The 25,683-nt window shown below is 40.2% G+C and overlaps 1 protein-coding gene across 2 annotated transcripts in view; it reads left to right on the forward strand.

The window, feature by feature from the left end:
• Positions 1-25,683, forward strand: part of dym (dymeclin) — an 81,315-nt gene that overhangs the window by 8,125 nt on the left and 47,507 nt on the right. For both annotated transcript variants that reach the window (XM_053240010.1, XM_026928957.3), the window contains exons 3-11: positions 240-292; positions 642-735; positions 1,001-1,134; positions 2,417-2,489; positions 7,590-7,715; positions 11,176-11,318; positions 23,792-23,977; positions 24,412-24,590; positions 25,278-25,403. In XM_053240010.1, the coding sequence (XP_053095985.1) occupies positions 240-292; positions 642-735; positions 1,001-1,134; positions 2,417-2,489; positions 7,590-7,715; positions 11,176-11,318; positions 23,792-23,977; positions 24,412-24,590; positions 25,278-25,403 (1,114 nt within the window). The remainder of the gene's footprint in view (positions 1-239; positions 293-641; positions 736-1,000; positions 1,135-2,416; positions 2,490-7,589; positions 7,716-11,175; positions 11,319-23,791; positions 23,978-24,411; positions 24,591-25,277; positions 25,404-25,683) is intronic.

The following is a 25,683-nucleotide window of genomic DNA, read 5'->3' on the forward strand; positions in this document are numbered from 1 at the left end:
ATTATATGTTATGAATCTGCAAAAAATGGTGCATAATATTGAAATGAGGGTTAAAAATCAATAGTTCTAAAAATCCCTAAATTAGTTCTGGCTCAACCAGTTTCAAGTCTCCTGTAAAGACTGACGTTTGAATCGCGTTCTCTCAGTGTGATCCTAGCCGTAAATATCTGAGAGATGGATGTGTAAAATATCCCGAATTCTGAATTTACCTCCTTTATCTTGTCTGCTTGTTGTTTCAGTGCCGATGCCAAGCTCTTGGAGGAGGCGGTCATCCCCCTCGCCAAAACTTTAAGTATGTCCCATATTGTTTTATTCATCAGCTTGCTCTTTACACATTGAGGAACCTCATACAACAATGAAAATGTATTGTTGTTATATAGATTATATACATAAATGCAGCTTGTGAGTGAAAGATATATCATGTATCATAGACTTATTTTTAAAAATTTTTTTTTGTCATATTGCCCAGCTTCACAATAGCACACAAGTATATTGCTGTCGAATTAACATCTGGAATGTTCTGTGTTATGTTCAGGTTCAGAGGAAAACGTGCTGAGCTTAACGTGCAGTTGACATTTCTAATTATTTTAATCAAATACTTGGGTTTATATATAAATTTTTTTTAATCTTGTTTCTTTTAGTCAAGAACAATCCTAGATCGGGGAACTTCGGCGCCTTGGTGAGAGTGTTCCTGGGAAGAACCAAAGAGCTGAAGATCTCCACTGAATGTCAAGAGTGAGTACAGATGCAGATGCAGATACAGATGCAGTTCATTGATTCATTTTCAGGAGAAAATAATCGTGTCCATGAACATAATGCTTAAAGTAGTAACGAAAACTTCTAGTAGTAAAAAAAAAACTAGCAACAACTTCATATTGTGTGTAGGATTCAAGATATATCTTTAAAGCATTTTTTTAATGTATCTATTAAATTTGTATGTATGTGTGTATACATAAGTCATGCTCAGTACTTCCTGAGAACTCCTCCTGTGTTTCTGCAGTCAACTGTTCATCTGGCAGGCCCACAATGCCCTGTTCCTGGTGCGCTGCTTGCTCAAAGTCTTCATCAGAGACATGAGTGAGGAAGAGCTGCACTTACAGTTCAGCTACCACACGAGGGCGCCAGGATCCTGCGGTAACACAGATGCACATGCGCCCGCGCGCACACGCACACACATGCAGTTTAAGATCATTAAGTGCATTTATAGACAGCTTCAACATATATATATATTTTAACATATAAATGTTGAAAAAATCATTAGGTATTTATGGTCTAGTTCATGTAGACATGTTGTAGGTTATAGCACTGTGTATATTTTTAACATTAAGCGTTCAACAAGATACAAATTTCTTTCTCGTGTACTAGAGCTGCTCAATATGACAAAAACATTATACGATGGTTCTCAAAGGCATTTCTGTGATACACGATATGCATCACGATACACAAAAACCTGCAATGCAGTAATGGTGGGAAAAAACTGTTCAATGATTTATATAGGTTAACATACTATGTTTTTTAAAAAAAAATTTTTCATTTTTATTTGTCTATAATCTATATTTATAAAAAATATTTAAATAAAAAATGTTTAAAGATTAGAAATCTATAAAAAAAATAGTAACATTTTATAATTGTGAAGATTAAGTACCAAATGTTAACAAAATTTTAATTTAAATCTGTAATTCCATTAATTTCAAATCAATTTGTAATTCCATTTTAAAAAAACAAAACAAAAAAAAACACATACAAGAAATTGTAAAACAACAATTTTTATTAAACAGTCTCAATCTCAGAAAAGTATATTGCGCCATCTTTTATCGTGATATCGATGTTATATCATTGTATTGCCCAGCCCTATCTCTCACATATGTGCTGTATGTGTCGTTACCACAGTGCTGTTGAATTCTCAAAGCTGATTGGTCAGAAGGTGTTGAATTAATTTTCTATAACAGGTTTCTCTTAATGTACTCATTTGAATATATTATTGTTTCTGTGAGGAGACGTTTATTTAAAATGTATGGAAGGAGTTAGCTTGTTTCTCAGACGTTCCACAACGTTGAAGTGTTACTATAAATGGATAAAAAAAGATGTCATTCTTTAATAAATGCAAACTTATTAGTGTTGGCAAATTCCCGTGGTATAAGAGGAATAAAACACTTTCCTTTTATAGGAATATGATCATTTCCAGGGTGTGTCTCCCCACCCCGTCGTTGATTATTTTTCTCTAACCGCACACCCCCAGGTCTTCTGTTCCTTACATATTTTATATATATTTTGCTCTAAACACTTGAAGGATTACATATCAAGAAAGAAAGAAGCAGCGTCAATGTGCAGCATCAATGCTATAAAAATATTTTTTAGTTTAGTTTTTTTTTTTTTTTTTGCGAGAACATTTAATTATGCGTCTGTGTTTTTCCAGACATGAGCAGTGAAGATCTAATGGAGGAACTGATCTGTAACTTGGTTCATCTCATCGTGGAGGTGCCTCTCCTGTGAGTGACGGTTTTGAGTTTTTATTTATTTACTTTTTTTAGACATTCGAATTGTGTGTGTGTGTGTGTGTGTGTGTGTGTGTGTGTGTGTGTTTTTGTGCGCGTGTGTCGTGATATGTCATGAGGTTTTATCACCTAATGAGTAATGTGTATGGTGGCAGTTTGTGGCATTCCGGGTACGCACACTGTCTCACACTCATGTGAAGGTCGGTGAATAAGTGTACACTGAGTCACACTGTCAGCCTGCCCTGGACATTGTTTTTTTTTTTTTTTTTTTTTCCCCCCTTTTATTTATTTATTTATTTTTAGCTGTTGTTAGTTAAAGTTTCATTTTTTAACTTGTATTCCACAAAAGTTGTGTCAGTAGATAGACGAGTTCAATAAAAAGTCTGGAAGCTGCTTTAAGTCTGGTTTTTTTTTTTTTTTTTTTTTTTTGGTATTACAGTACATTTTTTAAAATTAATTTACTGTTTTTTTTTTTTTTAAATAAAGATTATATCATTTTTCAGTAAAACAAGTAAAAAGTATTATTTATTTAAAAGCAGGAAATCCCATTTTTCCATAAAAAAAAATGCTAACTAATATTGGCTCCAATGCAGATACTCAGTAATTGGTGCCTTCATACCATTTTTTTTTTTTTTTTTTTTTTTTTTTTTTTCTCCCCTCCATATTTTTACCATTAATTTGATCATTTCGAGGATAAAGTGGAAAACAGGCTCTCTTTGAGACAGGTGAAGCTTGTCAGGAACATACTGTGTCACAGGGCAGCGTAACACACCCTCAGGAAAGCGCTATCTGCCCTCTTACACATACATTAGCTCACAGAGGCTCACAATTGGCTAGTGACTCTGTGATTGACAGGAGAGACAGAGTAGGCACCTCCCACCGAGAGAGCACGGCCCTCTGACTGATGGCTGCTGTAGATGTAGCGGATCAGTTGTGTTTATTCACTGAACCTTTCCCTGACACCTGCGAAGAAGTGTTTTTCCGCACACTCTCTGCACACGGCTCGCATGAAGGCTGTCGTACATCACTCTGACCCTCTGCTGAGGCGGTGTCTCTCACATGCCTGAGTGGATACACCACTCCTGACCAGCCCTGAGAGCTTCATCATCCAGGCATCTGCTCCCAGGAGGACTGTGTGTGTGTTATTTATATATATATATATATATATATGTGTATGTGTGTATTAATGTTATTAGTGTTGAGAGAATGAAACTGTTCACTTGTTCACCGTTGTCTATGAGGACGAGGGTAGTATATGTCCAGTGTCCTGCTTTCGTCCCTCTCCTTCATGAATTGAAACTGTCTGTAATCTTCTCCGTGTCCTTGTCCTGTCTCCCCTTCATCATATCTACTACATTACAGCAAGATGAGGTCCTTAATGATGATCATGATGACTGTGGTCTGCTGTTCAAGCGTGAATGTCGTGTGTGTGTGGGTGTCTCTTTGTCTGTGTCTGTGTGTCTCTCTTTGTGTCTTTCTCTTTGTCTGTCTGTTTGTATGTGTGTGTGTTTGTGTCTCTGTGTGTTTGTGTGTGTGTCTCTCTTCTTCTCTGTCTGTCTCTCTCTCTCTCTCTCTGTGTCTCTTAGTCTCTGTATGCGTGTCTTTCTTTGTCTGTGTGTATCTCTTTGTCTGTGATTCTGTGTGTGTGTGTGTGAGTTGAAGGAATAGATTTTTTTCCTCTCTGTAACAAAGCTACAGCAGTGATTTTTGTAGACTCTACACAGACTAATACAGAACAGATTTGTCAGTAAAGATTGCACGTGGAGCCGTGAAACGGAGTGTTTTTTAAAGATCCTGTCAGCGCCTCTGCTGTGTTTTTATTAAAATTATAGAGAGGGACTAATAGATGAGATTTGGGGAAGGGGAGTGGGGTGATTCAGGCTCTTATAGCCTTTAAAAATGAAACACATTTTTATTGCTCAGTCCCAGCAGACATGAGTGGAATGTGTTTTATTTACTCTGGCTCCTGCTTATGGAACTCGGCTACAGCGAGCAGCTCCATTGTTAAAGCACGCAGAATGTTATTATTTTCGGTCCCTCTTTGTTGACATTTTGCTGATTTCCTAGCTACGTGCTCGTCAAAAGAATCTTGGGCCACGTTCAAAGGTCCTAAATGCTCTAAACTCGAGATGCTTTCTTTCTCCACAGCTTCCGCTTGTTCTGTAGACAGAGATTGTGTTATTGAGTTGTTATTGGGGACAGGAGGTGGTGAGGGAATTGTATTAGACCGGACAACAAGTGTAAATGAGAGTGTATTTATATAGGATGTACGATTCTGTGACTTTTTTTTTCTTTCCTTCTAACCATCAAAACACATGAGAAGTGGCCACAAGGGGGCAGAATGCAGCCACTTAAAAAAAAAAAAAAATTTTTGAGAAAATTGATGCATTTCATGATGCGGTAACTAAGTGGTTATTTTTTTTTTACTTCTTGACCAACCAGGTGACATGTTGGGGGAGATATATATTTTTTTTTCTACCCTCATTTTCTCTCCTAAATTGGTCTCCTGTCAATTTCCACCCACCAGCCAGCACGCAGCTATTACATGACAGCTACCACCCAGCTACCAGCGTGCTTCCTCCGAGACACTTGAACCCGGCCAACTGCATCTTTTCGAACTGCTGCTCGTGCTGCATCACAGGGCAGCGTAACAACACACTTGGCCGAAAGCGCTAGCTGCCCTCTTCTGCATACACGATCTCACAGACGCCTACGATTGGCTAGTGTCGCTGTGATTGACAGGTCAGAGAAAGTATCCCCCTCCCACTCAAATTTGGAGATTACCAGTTTTTGCTTCCTTGGCTCTTGAACTCTGTTCTGCCACTCAGGAGCCCACTGAGTGAATATTTGTTGATTTACGATATGGTGACAAATTTTTCTACGTTGCAGTGTAACTAAAACCAACAACGTATCTATTTTTGGGACGTCCGCCGCCAGCTAAACAAACATCCTCCTCAGCACCAGAGTTCCTTCAATCTTTATTTCATCTGCATTACTGATAATAATAAATGTGTTAAATCTTAAATCTAGTTAGCTGATACCTGCTAGGACTCGTAAGATCGTTGTTATGTTTGGTTTTTTTTTTCGGATCAGCACAAAAGTTGCTCTGTCTAGCACTTCTTTTGGGAAAAAAAGGAAAAAAAGCGCAGAAATTCAACTGAATGCAGCTCTTAGGCTTTTAATGATCTCGCTGTGTCTTCAGTTTTTCTCTTGGACTAAGCCACACTCATGAGTTTGTTCATTTCATTAAAGACTCTCTCAGTCTGTGTTTGGAAAAACCTGGCCCTCGAAGTTACATTAACTGTTCATTCAGTGTAAATAGTTTACACTATAAATGTGAAGCCATATGTGTCAGCAGGCCCTCGCGAGGACGTTACTGCTGACTCGATCATAATTAAATGAGTCCCACAAAATCATTAAGTGGTTAATTTGACTCCTTAAACTCGGTGCTAACTGCCAATTAAAGTAATTAAATGAACGCTCGTGCCAATAAGCAGGCAGGATTAATGTGAAATTACACAGCGGTTTTTGGCTTAGCAGTGCCAGAAAATGCTGGAAGATATTTGATGCGTCTGTGATTAAAAATGAATTGGAACTAACGACTCAATTGAGTTCACTTACTGCCTGCTAAATAATTATGAGACCTGAGAGCATTTCTCATTGTGTGTTAAACTTGAAATTTAACGTTTGTCATTTTTTTAGAGCTCTGCTTCTTGTGACATGAAGCAATATAAAGAAGATGCTTTAACAAGCCCCCTACTTTTCACCTAGCCCTGCTGCCTCTCTGAGTCGTTTTTTTTTTTTTGTTTGAGGAAGATAGCACAATTCTTCTCGTTTGAGGCGGAGCTAATTTTTGGTTCAGAAAAATCTAAACCAAATCCTGAATCAATGAAACGAATCTGTATTCAATTTCCCCAAAAATTTCCACAAAAACATGTTAATTGGTAAAGAGTTCAGTATGAAGCTTGCTCTGTTGTTAGTGATCTTTGTGCAGCTTTCCTTTTAGATATTTCATGTTTTTAGTTAAAACCATGTGTAATTGTTGATATGGTGAAGTTTTCTGCGAGGAGATCATTATTTAGCGTTTATTGAAGAAGTCTTTAACAGTCAGAGGAAAAGCTGTGCAGGGAAAAGACAGGACAGGAATTTACGCTTCATGATTTCTCAGTAACACGATAAGGTGTGCTTCTTTGGTTTTGATGAACTTCATGAGAAAAGCATAGAGGGAACGACTCTGTATAGCTGCTATAACATAAGCTGTAATGAGAACTATCTTGTTTCATGGATGCTGAACACATTAAATGTAACTATAAACAGATAAAAAGTATGGTGTGTCATTGTTTAATAAACGTTGGCACGTTGCTTGTGGTTCAAGAGAAATAAACACTACAGGAAATGCTGTTATAGGAAAATAATCGACTTCATGGTGGTAACAGTGACTCAGTGTCATCTCAGCATTTTGTCTTTGATTATTTTCCTATAACTGCATACTCCCAAGTGTTTATTGATTGCATAATGTACTGTATGTGATCACTGAGTTGGTGTAAACTGGCAACTGTGTAAGTTGCCAACAATAGCAGCAGTCCTGTGTGTGTGTGTGTGTGTGTGTGTGTGTGTGTGTGTGTGTGTGTGTGAGAAAGTAAAAGGTGTTTGTGCCAAGTGGAAGTGAAGCTGGAGCAGCTAGGGAAGGAAACAGTGAACAATGAGCAAGAGCTTTGAGTGTTGCAGGGGTCAGAGAGTTCGCTTCATCACGAGTACAATAAGCTACAGGCCTCAATGACTCAATGACTGCATATGAATTATGCTCAACATGAGTAATGTGAATGAACTCTGCTCACTAGCTCACATTAGCGCACATTAACACCACATTTTCCGATTTGTCTAAAAGGTGTTGCTCCTCTGCACTTCATTTATCAGCAATGCTTTACTGTAATAGACTCGTAACTAATTAACTCGGAACTGTATTGTAGCTCAGAGCGCTGTTTTAATGGAATGTGCGCTCTGTGTTTATGATGATGTGTAGCATCCTGCAGAGTTTTCAGACTTATTCCTTCTTTTTTCCCCTTCTTCATCTTCTTCTTCCTGCTGTTTCAGAGACATCACTTACAACATCCTGTTCGAGGCAGTGACCACCCTGCTGGTCCTGTTGTCCTATCAGCTGTTCCACAAGGACATTCTGAGGGAGGGGCATATCTATCGGTGCCTCACCAGGGGGCGATGGTGAGTGTGTGGACTGAATTTTGGTATTGCAAAATAAATGTACCTTAGGAAATATTAGCCCAGCTTGTGGAACACTTTTTACCAATTGGGACTGAATCATGTCTGAGTAGCATACGAAGTCCCGGTCATTTTTTTTTTAGGAATTTGGGTGCTTGAATGAGGAATAAAACACTTAGGGGTGTGCCGTTATAGGAAAATAATCAATGACAGTGTGGTGTGAAGAGTTATCACACTAAAGTTGATCATTTTCCAATAAAATAATGTCCTGGTTTGTTTTCTTCCTCTTACACCACAGAAATTTGACAAATGCTCCCAACACCATGCTTCATTTATCAAAGAATATCACATCGTTCTTTTTTTTTAAAAAAAATCACTTTATAGCTACGTTTAATGTTATGGAATGTCCGTACAAGGAGCTCTTCTTATCACTTACATTATAGCAGCTGTAAACATTCATTCCCTCACCAGCCTCACTTTTTTGATGTTAAGAAGACAAATCAATGAATCTCATCATGTTGCAGAGAAACCATACAGGGTTCTGTGTCAAAACACTTAAAGAGGTTTACCTACGATGGTTAGAAAGCACTGACACCGGAGACTCCTTCCGAAAATGCTAAATAAACGTCTCTTCAACGTACCAACAGTTTTTAACCTGTCTGTGACGTGTTTTTTATACAAGTCACTGTATAAGCCACTGTAGAAACAATTGCATATTAGAACGAGTGCATTAATATAAACCTCGCAGCCAGAACTATTGTCAGAGCTGCTGTTAAAGAAAATGAATCAACACCTTCTGACCAATCAGAATCGAGAATTCAGTCTGTTAAACCCGAACTTTTGCTGTAGCTAATAAAACCAGACCTAATAAAACCAACATATAAAAGCTGAGCCATCGTGATCTCGTCCAGTGCGTCTAGCTTGTGTTCAGCAAGTTTACTTTCACATGGATAACCTTGCCGTGGCCTTTGTGGCGCATAACGTCAAAACCATACAGTCTCATTTCCTATGCCTCCTTACTGTCGGAGGCAGACGGCCATTGACAGCATCCTGCCGTTCAGAATGGAAATTAGTGGCTTCATTAATTCAGCAGCTGTTCCACTCCTTAAGTTCATCCACGGGTCTCATTAGCATCATCATAGTGGCCTTGAAGTTCACCTCCCAGAGCTCAGTCAGCAAAGTGGAGCTGGAGTTATTTGGCTGGGGTACTTTGCTTGGCTTGGTTTTGGGTGCAGTACCGGGGCATCAGTGGTACTGCATTACAGCAATCACGCGCTTCAGCCTCACTCAGAACGTGACATTTTACTAGAGTGTCCAAAGGTGACATTGTTAGTTATTCGCTTCAGCTCTTCAGCTGTTCGGGTTACTTAAGACGATCAGTTTGGCACGTTTCATATCAGGTAGATCAAATCAAATCTCAGCTTTAATCCTATCATTCTGTCATTATAATGTAATTCTAATACTGCCTCTTAGGTAAGACTTTTCGTCTTTCGATTTTCTAACCAGCCAGTGTGTCCAATCCTGCTACACCGACCTTTTTATTTAAGGAGGTGAAACTCGAACCACTGGCACCATATCAGTTTGTGCACCAGAGCTTTCCCTCAGCAGCCGTCTTTTCCAGCCCGGATCAGGATAGACACTGCTTTCTCAGAATCGTTCCCACGTTCGGAGAAAAGCAACCTGCCAAGATCCGAGCTCTTGTCTCCAGCGAGCCAGTTCTACTCCGGTGGCCTGCAACAGGGTACGATTGGGTTTAACGTAAGACTCGGGGCAGGAGAGGACAGGAGATATTAGAGCGAGAACACTGAGACCTAGCAGCTTGGCTTTGGTTTGTGCGTTGTGTAACTGTGAGAGCTGTGTAGTCAGCGTGACTCTCGTGTTTTGAAGTGGTGTAATGGTCTGTGCCGGTTTGACTTTGTTTTTCTACTCGCTTTGTTTTCCATGTTGCGTTATTGCTTGGCGGGGAGCCAGGGCACATGGGAAAGCCTGTTAACCCTGTCACACTTGTTAACCCAAGCACGCACTTATTAACACATACACGTTTTAAAAACACGTACGATTATTCACACTTTCGTAAAATAAAACTGAATTGACGTCAGTTTTGCCGTAAATGTTCGATGGGATTAAAGTTGGTCAGATATTGAACTTGTGGTTGTTGTCCTAATGAAAGAATTTGTCCGAGATGTCCAGGATGTTGACCAGGATATCACTGTTGACCTCCCTAGATGTTCCACATAACATGTTTCTACCACCACTAGTACGGTGGTGCTATCTGCAGAATTAGAGTTTTCTGTCTCATCTTTGGACCAATATTTTCCTAATTCTTTCATTTTTTTCCTCTTTTTCCACTCTTCCATGAAGTCCTTGAAGATTATCGAGGCATGAAGTTCATCTTAAATGGCAGCCTCGGAGTTCTGCAGATCGTTCAGAGTGACGGATGAATCACACTAGCTGCTCTAACACTCATTAAGTTTTCAAGTTCACTGATTAAGTTAAGAAAGACGGCATGACCGGGATAGTGACGTTAGTTCTGCGCATGTTTCACTTCTTTATGATGGACTCGAACAGAGCTGCGCTGTACGTTCAGTGGCTCGGAGATGATCTTCCCAGACTCATGCTTTCTCTCATTTGGTCCCATAGCACAGCAGTTTGCCAATGATTATACATTTTTTAACTGAAAAATGAGGTCATACTTTTTATCCATTTATAGTTACATTCATGTCCATGAAACAAGTTAGTTCCTGTTAGCACTTGCATTATAGCAGCTATAAACAGTCATTTCCTCACCAAACTTTCCACCAAGCACAAAGGTCTGAAGTCTGATAACAACTTTACCTTTGATACTGGAGACTCCGTCCGAAAAATAAACTAACACACATTCTTTCAATCCATTTAAGTCATTGTGTAGGTTGTTACTCTAGGAATGATAACATGTATATTAGAAAGAGTGCGTTAATATAAACCTGTGATTTGCCTTTACCTGTCAGAGGAGCTGTTATGAAGAATTAATCAACACCTTCCGTGTATAGAAGCACACTTTCCCCAGAAGACTATAGCATGCATCTCTCAGCATGAATAATTCTCTGTGAATTAACACATTCAGCGTAGAACGCTGTGCTTTAGAGACAGAAATACACACTCGATTGTTGTACCTGTGTGAGAGGTATGTTATTTTCATGTATCTTTATCTAAGTGATACTTTTAAAATAGTCCTTCTCTATGTCATCATTTGTGAATTAACTCTAGTCCTACCCAAGATTCTGAACCAAGTTGGTCACATTTTGAACAGATCATATGTATCATATCAGTGGTATCGTCAAATATCGAATCGTTGCCTTATGAATTGAAACCGTATCGTATGGAAGCCCGAGATTTACACTGCTACTGTTAGTGTAACTCCGAGTGTGTTTCAGAGGCTTGTAAAATAATCCTAGCTGTTGTTTTGTCTTTCTTCTCTCTGTAGTCTGTCTCTGACGAGTCGCTTGGTGAAGACTCTGCTGTATAACTTCGTCCGGCAGGAGAAATGTCCTCCACCTGCAGCACACATCTTCCAGCCACAGGCAGACGGAGGAGGTCTGCTGTACGGCCTGGCCTCGGGGGTGGCCAGTGAGTAACACACACACACACACACGCACGCGTGCGCTGACACACACTCGCACTCCTATCTCGAGGGAGCTGTTCAGTAGCCAGGAGACAGTGGGAGCGTGGGAGTAATGCACACACACACTCGCACTCGCACTCCTATCTCAAGGGAGCTGTTCAGTAGCCAGGAGATGGTGGGAGTGTGGGAGTAATGCGTGCACACACACACACACACACACACACACACACATTCATACACATATTAAATGGAAAAGGCTACTGTTTGGTGCTACTGGAGCTGTAATGTAAAATAAATTGATGATGGGTGTGCAGGTAGTGTGTGTGTGTGTGTGTGTGTGTGTGTGTGTGTGTGTGTGAGAGAGCGAGAGAGAGAGATTCAGACATACAGTTTGCTAAGCTAATAGGTTTCATTAGTGTAGTAGTGAACTGTAGACACTCAGGGTAAGATGAACATTGTGTGATTGAGGTTTTTCTTCACACTTTTATTTATTGTGATGCTTTTTAGGTTGTGTGTGATGTAAGATTTTTTTTTTTTTTTTTTTTTTGACATAAATCTTATTTCCATCAGCAAACATTTTTTTCTGCTAGGCTTTTTTAAGCAATTTTTTAAATCAAAATAAACAAAAGTTGAAAGTGTTGTCGATAATTTGTAAAATGAAATGACATCGTTTCCATCTGCAATCTTTCAGTTTTTTTGTCCAAAAAGTAGTTTTTACGTGAAACTGACAAAGTCAGTATTTTGTAAAACAGTAACATTAATGGCATTTCCATAAAAAAAAAATGAAGCAATTTTTAAGCAACTGGAACAAATATTTTGTCAGTATTTTGTAAACATGACAAATACAGTTTACATCAGCACTTTTTTTACTTTTTAAAATTTTTTTAAATTGTTATTTAAAGCCCATTCAAGTCAAACTGGAAAAAGTCAATATTTTGTTAAAATGACATAAATGCAGTTTCCATCAGCAAACACTTTTAAGCACTAAACCTTTATTTAATAATTTAAAAAAAAAAAAAAAAAAAAAAAGTACCTCAGCTGGAAACTTGACTTTGGACTCACTTTCATTAATCAAAACTCAAAAATAGGGACTTGCACCGACTTTCACACAAGTCATTCTTTAACCAGTATGTGGAGTCTTATTTGGATCCAGACGTCTGTCCTCCGCCTTCGTTATCACTCCATCATGTTTTCACATCCAGTGTATTTTCTCTCCCAGTGGCAGGCTGGGTTCATGAGAGGGACACGTCAGATGATCTGTCAGCTCTGCTGAAGCTTCCCACGCCGTGTGAACTTACAGTATACTGTCAGAAACGTGCATCCAATACTCCTAACACCAGCCCCACACACACACACACGCGCGCGCACACACACACACACACACACACACACGAAGAAGAGATGCTTTGTATTACAGTGTCTGTCCGTAATATTTGTGCCGGTGTAGAATGAAAGAAAGGACATATGATCTTTAATCCTTCCTTCAGGAAGAAGGAATGAAGTTTGTTCTAAACCCCCACCCCTCTCTCTCTCTCTCTCTCTCTCTCTCTCTCTCTCTCTCTCTCTCTCTCTCTCTCTCGCTCTCTCTCTCTCTCTCTCTCTCTCTCTCTTTTGCTGGCGCTGTCTCTCATTCCTCAAGTCTGGTTCCAAGAAATATCTCTCAAACGTTTAAAAAAAAAAAAAAAAAAAAAAAGAGCTGTTAATCTGTTTTACGAATCTGATTGGTCGAAAGGTGTTGATTCAGTTTCTATAACAGCAGCTCTGACGGTAGTTTTGGATGTTTATTTTATTTTAATATGTTATCATTTCCATAGTAACAACGGAGACTCGTATGACAAATGCTCCACGTAAATGAAAAAATAAAATAAAATAATGCAAATCATTTTCGATTCATTTTTGGTGTGTGGATTCGACTCCGAAGCTTTGGGGTCGACTCTTAGTTTCCAGTCCCTGGACTTGGATATGAACTGAAAGCAGGATGACAGCTCGGTGACTTCACACACAAGATATTAAAATGTACATGTGTACGCTAAGAAAGTCAAAGCTGGTTGATTTAAATAGCTTAGCTGCTTGCTGACCAGCATGTTTTGACCAAAGTAGCACATGATAATGTTTTCTAGAACTTTTCCAGAAAAGAAAAATAAATACATCCTTAAATGTGAGATACAGTTAGAAAACTGCATAAGCTAGGACAACTCAAAAGAGAACACGACGGTTAATAAGCATGATTCAGCCTTGTGAAATATTACTCATACCAAACCATAAGCTATGTCATGAGGCCATGCCCTGAGTTCCCGGCAAGTTTTGTATTTTTATTTTTTGCATTTCTTGTCTCTGTTTTCTTAGAAAAATAAAAAAAGCAGATGTTTCAGTTGTGTCCTATAACACCTCAAAATGGTGCAGACAGACAGCTAATGAGATTATTAACATCTCTGACTCACAGGTGTGGAGTGTGTGTGTGTGTGTATGTGTGTATGTGTGTGTGTGTGTGTGTGTGTGTGTGTGTGTGTGTGTGTGGGCAAGTGAGTCAGCCTGTTCTGTGGATTCCAGACAACACGCTCTTATTGTCTGACAGGCAAAGCAGACGAGCTAAATGGAGAATTGAGCCTTCTCCCAGCGCATGCTTTCCCTATTCCTGTCCTCCATCCCAAACCACTTGCCAAGCGGAATTCCCACTCCAAATGCCAGAGCCGATCCTGTTTCCGATGCTGGGAGCTTTTGGCTCGGCGAGTGCCTGTGAGAATTCCCCGTTCCAGATTTGGCCACGGTGGAACCGTGTATCCTGTAACTCCAGGAATGAGGCTCGTTGCCTGAATGTGTTCCCGCTTAGGGCTTCTTGTCATTTCCGAGATACTAAAATCGCTGTGTTGGTTTGTTATCCATACTGCTCTCGTACCTTAGTGGTTTGATGTGTAGCTTTTGTAGGGTGAGATGCAAATTAAATCATTGTCTCATTTTCCTGAGTGGAGAAACGTCGTCTTTTATGCTTTGGAAGATAAATTTTTGGGACGTAAATCAAAACGGCAATCCTGAAAAAGTCGAGTCGATTTTATTTTACTGTCTTTCCATCCGTACGCATTAGGTCCTGACTGTTATATTACGGCTCTAAGGACTTCTCAGTATCAGTGGAAATCAGGCTGAAGCACCCTTAATGTTGATATGAGTGTTGCGTTAATGCTTAAAGTACAATTATGCTTTCTTGGAGCGCCGTGGCATCGTCAGGCTTTGCGACAATTGTTGTATATACGGAATAAGACACTTGGGGTTGTGCTGTTAAAGGAAATAATCACACCGAAGGACGTCCGGAAGTGGTTTATTCCTCTTAAATCACAACAATTTGCCAATGATTACGAGTTTGTATTTATTAAAGAATGGCACATCATACTTTTTATCCGTTTATACTTAACCTTTAACATTGTGGAACGTTCGTGAAACAAGTTAGTTCCTATAATTCCTTATGCTATAGAAGCTATAATCTTTCCCACACTTTCTCATGAAGTTAACGATAAGCTTGTCATGTTACCGAGAAACTGGAAAGACCTCCTTCCTGAAGACTTTCCACTGATGAAAAACTTACTCTGACTGTTACAAAGCTCTGGCACTGGAGACTCCTTCCGTAGATGCAAAGTAAACATTTCCTTACAGAAAACTCCTCCATATCAAGAATTATCCGTTTGTGTTTAGTAAATAACATCAAGTCAGCAAGTTTATTATTAGCCTTACATTACTTTAAATGTCCAACATCCAATTTGTTACTATAGAAACGATAACAGGCACGTTAGTATAAACCTCCGAGTTGCCTTGCAGCTGGAACTGCGTTCAGAGCTGCTGTTATGCAAAGTTAATCAACATCTTCTGACCAATTAGATCTGAGACTTCAACAGTGCTGTGGAATAAATTATTCTAAGATTGCGTATTCGTTATTGGTTGGAACTGTATATGCCTTGTTAGTTGCCTTTTAAGGAAAAAAGGGGCAGAGCCGAGCAGTATTCCAGCTGGGGCGGAGCTTATTTCTGGGCCAGAAAAATATAACAAAAACCTGAAATGAAAAAAGTACTGCGATCCTTTGCTTTGCAATATTGTTTTTTGTTTATATGTATATAATATTAACAAATTATATTTGTGATAATTTTAAGTCTGGAAATTTAAAAACATACACTGGTTGCTTGGTTGTAAAGGTCAATTTTCTGCAGCCTCCAGACCCACAGTGCAGCATTATAATATAGAAGTGCTGTGTATTGTATAAAGGTGTGTAAAGAGGACTCGTTCATGATGTGTGACGGGTATAAGACAAGTGTGATACACCTCTAACACCTCAGAATGGATGAAGAGCATGCAGGCTTGTTTTTCTGTGTTCAGAGTTAAAGAGAACCGTATTCATTACACATTCTTGTAATGAATCACTCCTCATATCTCTCCGAGCTCCAGATGTGCGCTGGCGTGTGTGCTGACCCACTGCACTGCTGTCTCGAGGCTGACTCGGCGTCTGTCCTCCGGATTAGTGCCGACTCCATCACTGTCCTGTCAGTCTGCATGAGGGCGAGGAACAAGGAGGTTGTGGAGCTGGAGGAAGGTCACGGGTGATGAGATAAAGAACCGTGGAGGTTATGGAGTGTGTGTCTCACAAGTGAGACAGTTTGACAGAAAAATTCTCTTCTTTATAACATGCTGAAGTTGACTTTCCGATTTAGAAACAGAGTGTACATATGAGGAGGTGAGAAAACTGGATAAACTAAAGCGCCGCCGCATCACGCTCTTTAGGTAGGTATGATACGAGGGCTAAATGCCACTGCACCACCATTAGCATTCTGTTTAAACCACTAACCAAACTGACAAAAAAGAAGCCTGATGAGCGAATTTGAAACTAACACACTCGGAACTTCATTACAAAATAAAATCTTGGACGCGCACGTTAATTATAAAGATTAATATGGACGTCATCCAGGAGGATTTTTCTTTTAAGAAACCAGACAGAAGGTGCTGATGTACACCTGTATTTTTTTTTTTTTTCCTCTGGCAGATGGCAATGCATGACTAAGTGCCCTACTGTCCTTCATGCGCACTGTTCTTGTAAGGAAAAATCTTGCTTCTTAGGAAATAAACAGCAAGGACTGTTTCAAATTCACTCACCGTAAAACTTTCTTACGCCACTTTTTTAGGAGAACCTAAAACATCAAAATGTGATGAATATGGCTGCATTCAGCTTTTTTCATGTTAGCAGTTGCAGCTACATAAAATTCCTTACTTAAGTGACTAACATGACTGAATGATGACAAGCTTTTAATGCTTAATTAATCATTAGTTATTAGTTCATAGCTATAAATAGTAAAGTTGTGGTTATGTTTTTCTCACTGGCGTTTCACGTGACCACTTTTGACTAGCATCACTGACTCCCTGACTAGATTCCAACTATCGCGACGGCTATCATTTCAGACTATTTAACTGTCTTTTGGGAAAACGTGGTGCCTGCACGGCTTTAAGATCGTTAGCTCTATTTACAGACCCGACTTTAGTTTTGACAGCGTTCCTGACCTTGGTAACGGGTGATTAAAAAAAATCTAGCAGCTACAGCCCACTGATAACCAGCGTCCAGGATTGTTTTCTGATTTAATGAAATTGCGTACACAACATGCGTTATGTTCGTCTGGCCACGCCCCCTTCCCCCTTCTTTTCTTTCCTCAAAGCCACGAGCAATACTATTGTCGATCGGCAGTAGTGAGGCATGATGATAGGATGATATCATGTTGCACACGAGTTAAATGGAATTGACTGAGTGTTACATTGCACTTTTCCATGTCGGAAGCTGGGTTTTTCCGAGTTCCGTGTACAATGGATTGCAGCATGAGACCCGAGAGGATAAATGCAATGACATTTCTATGAAAGTCAGCAAAACACTTCTATTTCTCGATTCAGCTAAATAATTTACATAAACAGCCACATTGTTTACAGAACTGGGGTTTTTAAGCTCACATTAAGCGCACAGCGTCCTGCCTTGCTAATGATTTGTCACATGCTCGACTTGCAAACTGCTCTGAAGCACGAGTCTTCGATGACCGTGACTAATCTATACCTCGCTCGTATGGGGTCAGCGCTCGGCTGGTCAATGGAGCCGTTTGCTCTTCCTGGTCAATTCCTCTGTCCCCCATTCACCCACTGAGGTATTGATTTCAGATCTGTAGACATTCTTTCTAGAGTACAGTGCCTTGTTTGTCTTTGCGTTTCCTTTTCAAATGCTCTCAAGATGTCAGCAATTCTGTTTGATGCAGAAATTCATACTTACATGAACAATCTCTTGTGTGAGTATATAGGAAGCAGAGGTTTACATCTGTGCTGTTCTGGGACACATTTCTCACTTGTCTGTTAGTTTATCTTTAAAATTTTCCAGTGTTGTGGTGATTAGTCATGGGCTGCGTCTCAGAACGAAACTTTGATGTTACATTTAAAAGTAATTACTAATTTACATGATTCAGAGGATTGGCACACACAGCTGTTGTTTTTTTTTTTTTTTTTTTTTTGGTTTATTTATTTATTTATTTATTTTTTATTCAAACCATAATTGTAAGGGAACTAGTTAGTGATAATCCTCAGAAACAGTCTACAGTAGTACAGAAGTATGAAATTTGGGACATTAGTTTGTCGCATCATAAAGTGCTGTATTGCCATCATTATTTACGTTGCTCTCACACCACAAGCACACGTGGTTTATTTTTTGCGTGAATAAATCAGGATACACGCTTGTGTACGTGTACATGTAGTTAAAAGCACGTACAAACCAGCTGAATGTGATCACGCAAGCTAATCACCAGATCACTAAGACAAGATCTGTGATTCTGCTGAGGCCCAAAATGAATCCTAAGCAGAGATGAATCGTGTGTTTTATTGTGACTTCTAAGTATTTCAGTGTTGTTCTGAGTGACTGTTTTTCACTGTAGAATTTCTCACCTTAATGTTGTTTTTTTTTCTCCTAAGAACACCTATTCTGTATTCTTTTCTATAAAATGATTAGCCTTAGCGTGCCAAAACGTTAGATATTTGAAGAAATAATGTAATTTATAACGTGTAATGAACGACTGTTTCCTTTTCTTTTCATTTCTTGGAATAATTCGTGGAATAACTGCATTGTAATGTAAGGCTGGGCAATAATATTGATCCTGTGATAAATTATGTCTCCATACACTTTTGTGAGATACCGTGGGTATCATGATCTTTTATAATTTAAGAAAAACTATCTCAGACTGGACACAGCTGATTTGATAGAGGTGATTTTTTTTTTTATACTGGTCTTTGTTTTTATTTATCTAATTACCTCCTTGTGAGAGTTACTGTAATGTCTGCAAAATTAAATTATCAGTGAACTCTCAGGTTTTTTGCTGGCAGTTAGTTAGCAAACCTACACATCGTGATGCTTATCGTGCACCGTCGAAACATCTTTAAGTATTGTGATATGATATTTTTGTCATATCACTCTCCCTTACTGTAATGACCCGTACTGTACTTTCAGTGTTTGCCAAAATATTACCATGATTATCATTTTAGACGTTTCCGTGCAGTGCGAACTTGTAGTCACTTCTCAGAATAAGAATTGTTCTGTGCTGTGTTGGACTCTCGGAGCGGAGCAGACCTGCCTGCCCTCAGTGCTGAGGTGAATCAATGAGGTCCAGACTGACTCTATCAATAATCTACAGCTCAGGCACCAGCTACAGCCACCAGGTCACTGAGGTCAGCGTGTGTGTGTGTGTGTGTGTGTGTGTGTGTGTGTGTGTGTGTGTTTCAAGGAGAGAGACATGGAGATAGGAATACATACACATGGAGGAAAAGTGATAGAGAATATGTGTGTGTGGGTGGGTGGGTGGATGTCCTAGGAAGATGGAGGAAAAAGTCCATGTCTGGATACGATAAGGTTTAGTGTGTGTGTGTGTGTGTGTGTGTGTGTGTGTGTGTGTGTGAGAGAGAGAGAGTGAGAGACTTTATCATAGATGTTAAGCAGAACTATAATGTCATTATCTGTCTGTGTTTGTCCAGACTGCAGGGTCACTGAGGTGAAAGTGTGTGTGTGTGTGTGTGTGTGTGTGTGTGTGTGTGTGTGTGGATAGGTTCTGGCTTGGAGAGAGAGACCTGGAATGCCCTGGTGAATATTTGTAGTCGGTGTGTGTCCGAGCTCCTGGAGGCCGCCACGACGTCATTTATTTGCAGCTCGTAAATAAAGCCGAGCGAGGTTCCACCACCTAGCCCGAGTAAACACGTAGCTCCACACGGACACGTTTACATGCGCGAGAGCGTCTCGAGCATCATGTGATTGATGGCTGGAGAAACGGAGCATCTGGGATAACACGTCACCCATCACTTAAAACACCAACACTGTTCCTCCTGTGTGTTTCGCTTCTACAGGAGTTTATAGTCCGTGTCACACACATGCTGATGTCACCGCTGAGAAAGTCACAGGCTGCGGGATGGAAACGTATTTTGAGTATAAATGTTATTCTGCCCTGTTTTCATCAACACCAATCAAGGTCTTATACACGATCGTAAATGGGCAGCCATCGTGTGTGTGTGTGTGTGTGTGTGTGTGTGTGTGTGTGTGTGTGTGTGTGTGTGTGTGTGTGTGTGAGAGGAGGCGAATCCAGTTTTTTGTCCTTTTAGTGTACATTTCTTCACACCCAGATTTTCAGATTTATTCTAAAGTTAAGTTAGAGTGAGTGTGCGCTGTGATGCTCACTGTACCATTTAATGATATTCTTTCTTTACGTAATAAATTGTTTGTGTAATGGTGTGAGTGGTCAGTGCAGCACACAGATTGTGTTATTGTGTGTGTGTGTGTGTGTGTGTGTGTCAGGGGAAGGGAAGCTGTCCAGACAGAACAAACAGCAGTGAGGTAAGCTGGAGCCGTGTTTTGGTGTGTGTGTGCGTGAATGCATGAATGAACACGAGACAGGTTATTTCTCAATCCGTTGGCATACAGACGTGTGACAAATTAAAGGAAAAGGCGGTGGCTCTATTGCGCTATAGAGGGCATTTATTTCTTTGCTTGCTTCAGCGTGATTTGAATTCGCTTGTCTCCTGAGAAGGAAACGTCACTGGAGATCTTCTGCCTGATCATCTTTATGCTATGAGGAAACATTTCTATCCGGATGGGCATAGTCTCTATCAGGATGACTCCGCCCCCATCGACAAGGCATGAGGGCTCACTGAATGGTTTGATGAGGATGTAAATGATGAAAATTATACACTATGGCGTTCACACTCACCAGATCTCAGTCTAATATATATATATTTGTAAGACCGCTCTCCATCATCATCATCATCATCATCATTGTTGAATCGATGCTACAGTGCATCAAAGATATTCTGTTCACTTTATATTGGTTTCTCCTTTAATTTGTCTCAGAACAATATGCACTTGATCACTGCATAAACAGTCATGATGTACGTGACCTCGTCTCCTACTTCTGATACAGCGTGACCTCGTCATGACCTCCATCACGTCGCCAGCGGAACAACGGAGCCAGCGTTTCACTGATATCGCCTTCCGATATCACCGCCACTTCAGCCACTTCCTTTACGATCTCTCTGTATTTTCACATTGCATTGTTCATGCTGTTGGACCAGAGACGCTGGGAACTGATTGGACAGAGCTTCAGAAAACAGACTGCTGTTTATTTTCCTTTTCTGCTTTTCACTACAGCTGTCCGATTCGAAGCTTCAATTCTAATTTCAATAACATTGAAGATGTAGCATTCGTATATTTGAATGAACGTTAGAAGTAGAGCTACACTGTGTTCGTATCACAGACAAAGGACAGAAGGGAAACTAGTTGCTTTCTTATACAAAGTGAATCACACGGAGACAAAAACAAATGTTATCACAAATTAATTTTTTCTTTACCAGCAGTAATATTCTCCTGTATTTAATATGTTGCTAGATTTTTCCTTTTTTTTTTTTTTTTTTTTTAAAACTTAAAAATCTTCCTAAATCTCACGTTGCTTCTGTTTACCATATATGCTCACTATTTAAGATGTCACAACATGTTATTTTATGTATGTAGTGCACAGCATGTGTAAAAATCCACCATCTTCCCCACACCTTAAATCCAAAATGGCTCCTTTTACTGTACATGCTCATTACTTAGGCTATATTTCTAATAGTGACTTTTTTTTTTTTAATTGGAAAGAGACATTACATCTTGGATTCCAGATTTAGGACCCCGTTTGTGGCGCTCACAGCTCCGATTAGAATTAATCATAGGATGTCAGGCTTTTTTTTTTTTTTGCAGCCTAAAACCTCAGAGTCAGCAGGAAATGGCAGCAAACGGTCACTTCAGGTTTTTTTTCCTGTTGATGTTTTTATGGGGTTTGTTTGCTAATCTTTTTGCTCAGGTTTGGCTCCGACCAGTGGGGCCATCATGTCTAACCACAAGTCATTAGCAGTGGAGACAGACATCCCAGCTATGCCACACACACACACACACACACACACAAAAGTGCTTAGTTTTATATTGGGCTGTACATAACCATGGGAAATAAATTCTTTATAGTCAGGCAGTCCGTGAACAAAGTCAGCATGCTGCTCACACACACACACACACACACACACACACACACACACACACACGGTCTTGCTGTGCTTTCTGTCTAAAACACACACCTAAAGCTTCACACAACATGCTATGAATGATCCATGCTCCAAGGCCAGCTAGTAGATTGATGGTGTTTGGAGCCAGTGTGTTTCTGGTGTCTGATTGATTACTCCATGTCACTCATGACCACATGACCTCCAGCTGGCTAAATGTACAAGACAGGGTTCGAGAGAGTGTGACACTGACTTCAGAGCAGCTCCAACCCCAGCATGCTAATTAGCGAGTGCTGTGTCCTCTAGATGGGGATAAAGATACACTGAGGCCTGTATTAAAGAGAGAAGTGCGCACTACAGCTCTTCTTTCTCTGCAGCAGATTTCATAAATGAGATGTGTGGCTTTGAATCATTTTTCCAACTAGCTGGAAGGTGATGCATATGTGTGTGTGTGTGTGTGTGTGTGTGTGTGTGTTTCACTCTGTCTGTGTGTCTCTCTCTCACTATGCCTGTGAGTCTCTTGTGTCTGTATATTTCTCTTTGTGTCTGTCAGTGTTTCTCTCTGTGTCTGTCTCTGTGTTTGAGTGTCTTTCTCTGTATATCATTGTGTCTGTCCCTGTGTTTGTGTGTCTGTGTGTGTCTCTCTGTGTGTCTCCGTGTATCTTTGTGTGTGTCTCTGTATGTCTGTCTTTGTCTCTCTCTGTATCTCTCTTTGCCTCTGTGTGTGTGTGTGTCACTTGAACATCTACCTTCCCATCATGTTACTGTAACTGTTGCAGTAGCAGATGTTCTGTAAAAACCCAAACAGATGTACATATTACAGTTAGTTCAAAGCAAAAATGATTTATGTATAGAATTCTAAATTATAAATGCATGCTTTGTGTCTCGTATTCGGGTATGTTCTAAATTATTAATTGGCTTCCTTGGATAGACCCACTCTTTCTGAAAAGCAGACCTATGTGCAAAATATAGGAGATGGCTGTTAGTCACTGTCAGTTAATAAATAAATAACAAAATAAATAAATAAATAAATGTGCTGAGGTTCTTGAGTCACAGTTTGGGCTTCCATCACCCTGACAGTGACCTTCATCCCAGGGCTTTTTAGAGGAAAACCCTGAGGCCAGTGACATCAGAGACGGATCTCAGGAGCCGGAATCCCGTATTAAAACAAAGCAAGTCCTGGAATTTGTGTTGCGATGCTTCCAGCATGACGGTCTTTTCCCAGAAACATCAAGTGCCCTGTAGCAACGCTTTCCATTATGCCGTATGATTACTGTGCAGAAGTGAAGGTGTGTCTGTGTCCTTTCATTTTCTGTCTCTGGGAAATGGGTGCAGTTGGGGAAATGATCATTTCTTAGATGTGCAGGGGACATGAATGAAATGTTCTGTGGCCTTTAATAAAGTGTTAGGGGGAAAAATGAATCCGATGGGAGTCCTATAACTCTTACTCCAGCTAAAAGCATGCTGAACATACAGAATCTTTTATTAAACTTTCATATCTCTCTCTCTTTCTCTCTCTCTTTCTTTGTCTCTGCCCATTTCTCTTTCTCAATCTGATTCTCTGTGACTCCCTTTCTGACTTTCTCTCTATCTTCACCTGTCTCTCTTTGTCTCTGTTTTTCTTTCTGTCTGGCACTTTGTCTCTCTCGCTCTCTCTCTCTCTCTCGCTCTCTCTCTCGCTCTCTCTCTCTCTCTCTCTGTGGTATCTTTCTCTTTCTCCCTGCGCTCTCTCATTTCATTCTCAATCTGTTTCTTTGTCTTTCTCTGTCTTTGTGTCTCTGTTTCCCTTTCTCTCTCTCTCTCTGTCTACCTGTGTGTCTTTATCTCTCCCTCTCTATGTCTCATTTGATGTCTGTCTGTCTGTCTGTCTGTCTCTCTCTCTCTCTCTCTCTCTCTCTCTCTGCTTGTTCAGGTGGATTATGGAGCGTATTTACGTTGGGAGGAGCCGGCAGCAAACCTGGGGCGGAGCAGGAACACAACCCATTACCGCTGTCCAATCAGAGCCTGTTATTACTGCTCGTCCTGGCCAATCTGACAGACGGCCCCGACTGGCCGAACCCTTACAGACAAGCGATCACCTGCTTCAAAAACACACAAGGTTCTCCATCTCCTCCATCTCAGATAGCAGCACAGATACTCGATCAGATGTCCTGAACATGGCCTGAGTTTATTTACTGTCCTGTTTTCCCCCTAATGCGCAGCAGATAATGACAAAGCCTGCACATTAGCTTAATGCTCAGTGCCCTGTGGAGCATCAGCAATGGGCTGATTATTTGTTTCTGAGAGAAGGACAAAAATGCCATTAACGAAGTTGTTATTTACTGAAAGTAGTGATTATACACAGCCTCTCAGCGCTATGTTTGGAAATGGCATCAACTCCATACGTGCATAAATAACTTTAATATTTGTTGTCACAACTTTTTTGAAGATTTCTCAAACTTAATTTTTACCAGTAGCAAATGTGTCTACTTTTTTTTTTTTTTTTTGCATGCATGCATGCATTCAGTGTGTGTGTGTGTTTGTGTGTTGCAGATACGTCGTCTATTCCCTCTCCGCAGCCGCACACATTTCAGATCAACTTTAACAGCCTGTACACGGCGCTGTGTGAGCAGCAGAGGTCGGACCAGGTGACGCTTCTGCTCTACACGCTGCTGCACCAGAACCCCAACATGAAGACCTACATGCTGTCCAGAACCGACATGGAGAATCTGGTGAGCACCCAAACTAACATGCGCTGGATGCTCTTATACCAGAGTGCTGTCGCATTCTCAATTCTGATTGATCAGAAGGTGTTGATTTAATTTTCTATAACAGCAGCAGGTTTATAATAACACACTCATTCTAATATGTTTGTTTCTGTAGTAACACAATACAGTATAGTGTGCATAATAACAACAAAGATAAATGTAACATCCCGGAAATTGTCGAGGTCGTGAAGTTTTCTGTAAGGAGATGTTTATTTCACATTTATGGAAGGAGTCTCCAGTGTCAGCGCTTTGTAACAGTCAGAGGTAAAGATGTGACTTTCAGACACAGGACAGTCTTTTGTGTTTTGCATTTTCTTGATAACAAGCTGGAATTTTTGTCTTAACTGCAAGAGAAAGTGCATGAACAAATCCTTATAGCTGTTATAAAGTAAGTGAACTTGTTTTGTGGACGTTCCATAACATTAAATATGACTATAAACGGATAAAAAGGCGTGTCTTCATGACGTGTCATTCATTAATACATAAAAATTGCTGTGGTGTAAGAGGAATAAAACACTCTATAATCAACTTCAGGGTGGTGACAGTAACTCCACTTCATATCGCTGATTATTTTCCTGTAAAAGCACACCCCTGAGTGTTTTTATTCCCGACATATTACATGTATTCAGTCTTTCTTTCTCTCCTCACCAGGTGATGCCAATTCTGGAGATCCTCTATCATGTTGAGGAGAGAAACTCCCACCATGTTTACATGGCCCTCATCATCCTCCTCATCCTCACCGAGGACGACACATTCAACCGCTCCATACATGAAGTGGTTAGTACATGCACGCACACACACACACACACACACACACACACACACACACACACACGCAGGTTTAACTGTCCCATCTGTTTGCTCTTCCACCTCACAAAGCACAGAGATGCGTTCTTGACCTAAACACAGAGTAAGCTGGTCAGATTCACGCAAGCTGCACCCTTATGACATTACGCCATTGTTATAGCGTTTTAATTAATAGTTAGTCTGAATCACTCCCGCCGTCGCCATTGACGCCCTACCCATGTAACAATACCTTTTGAAAGCATTTCCTGCC

Source organism: Pangasianodon hypophthalmus, chromosome 15 (genome assembly GCF_027358585.1).
Source record: "Pangasianodon hypophthalmus isolate fPanHyp1 chromosome 15, fPanHyp1.pri, whole genome shotgun sequence".
NCBI lineage: Eukaryota > Metazoa > Chordata > Actinopteri > Siluriformes > Pangasiidae > Pangasianodon > Pangasianodon hypophthalmus.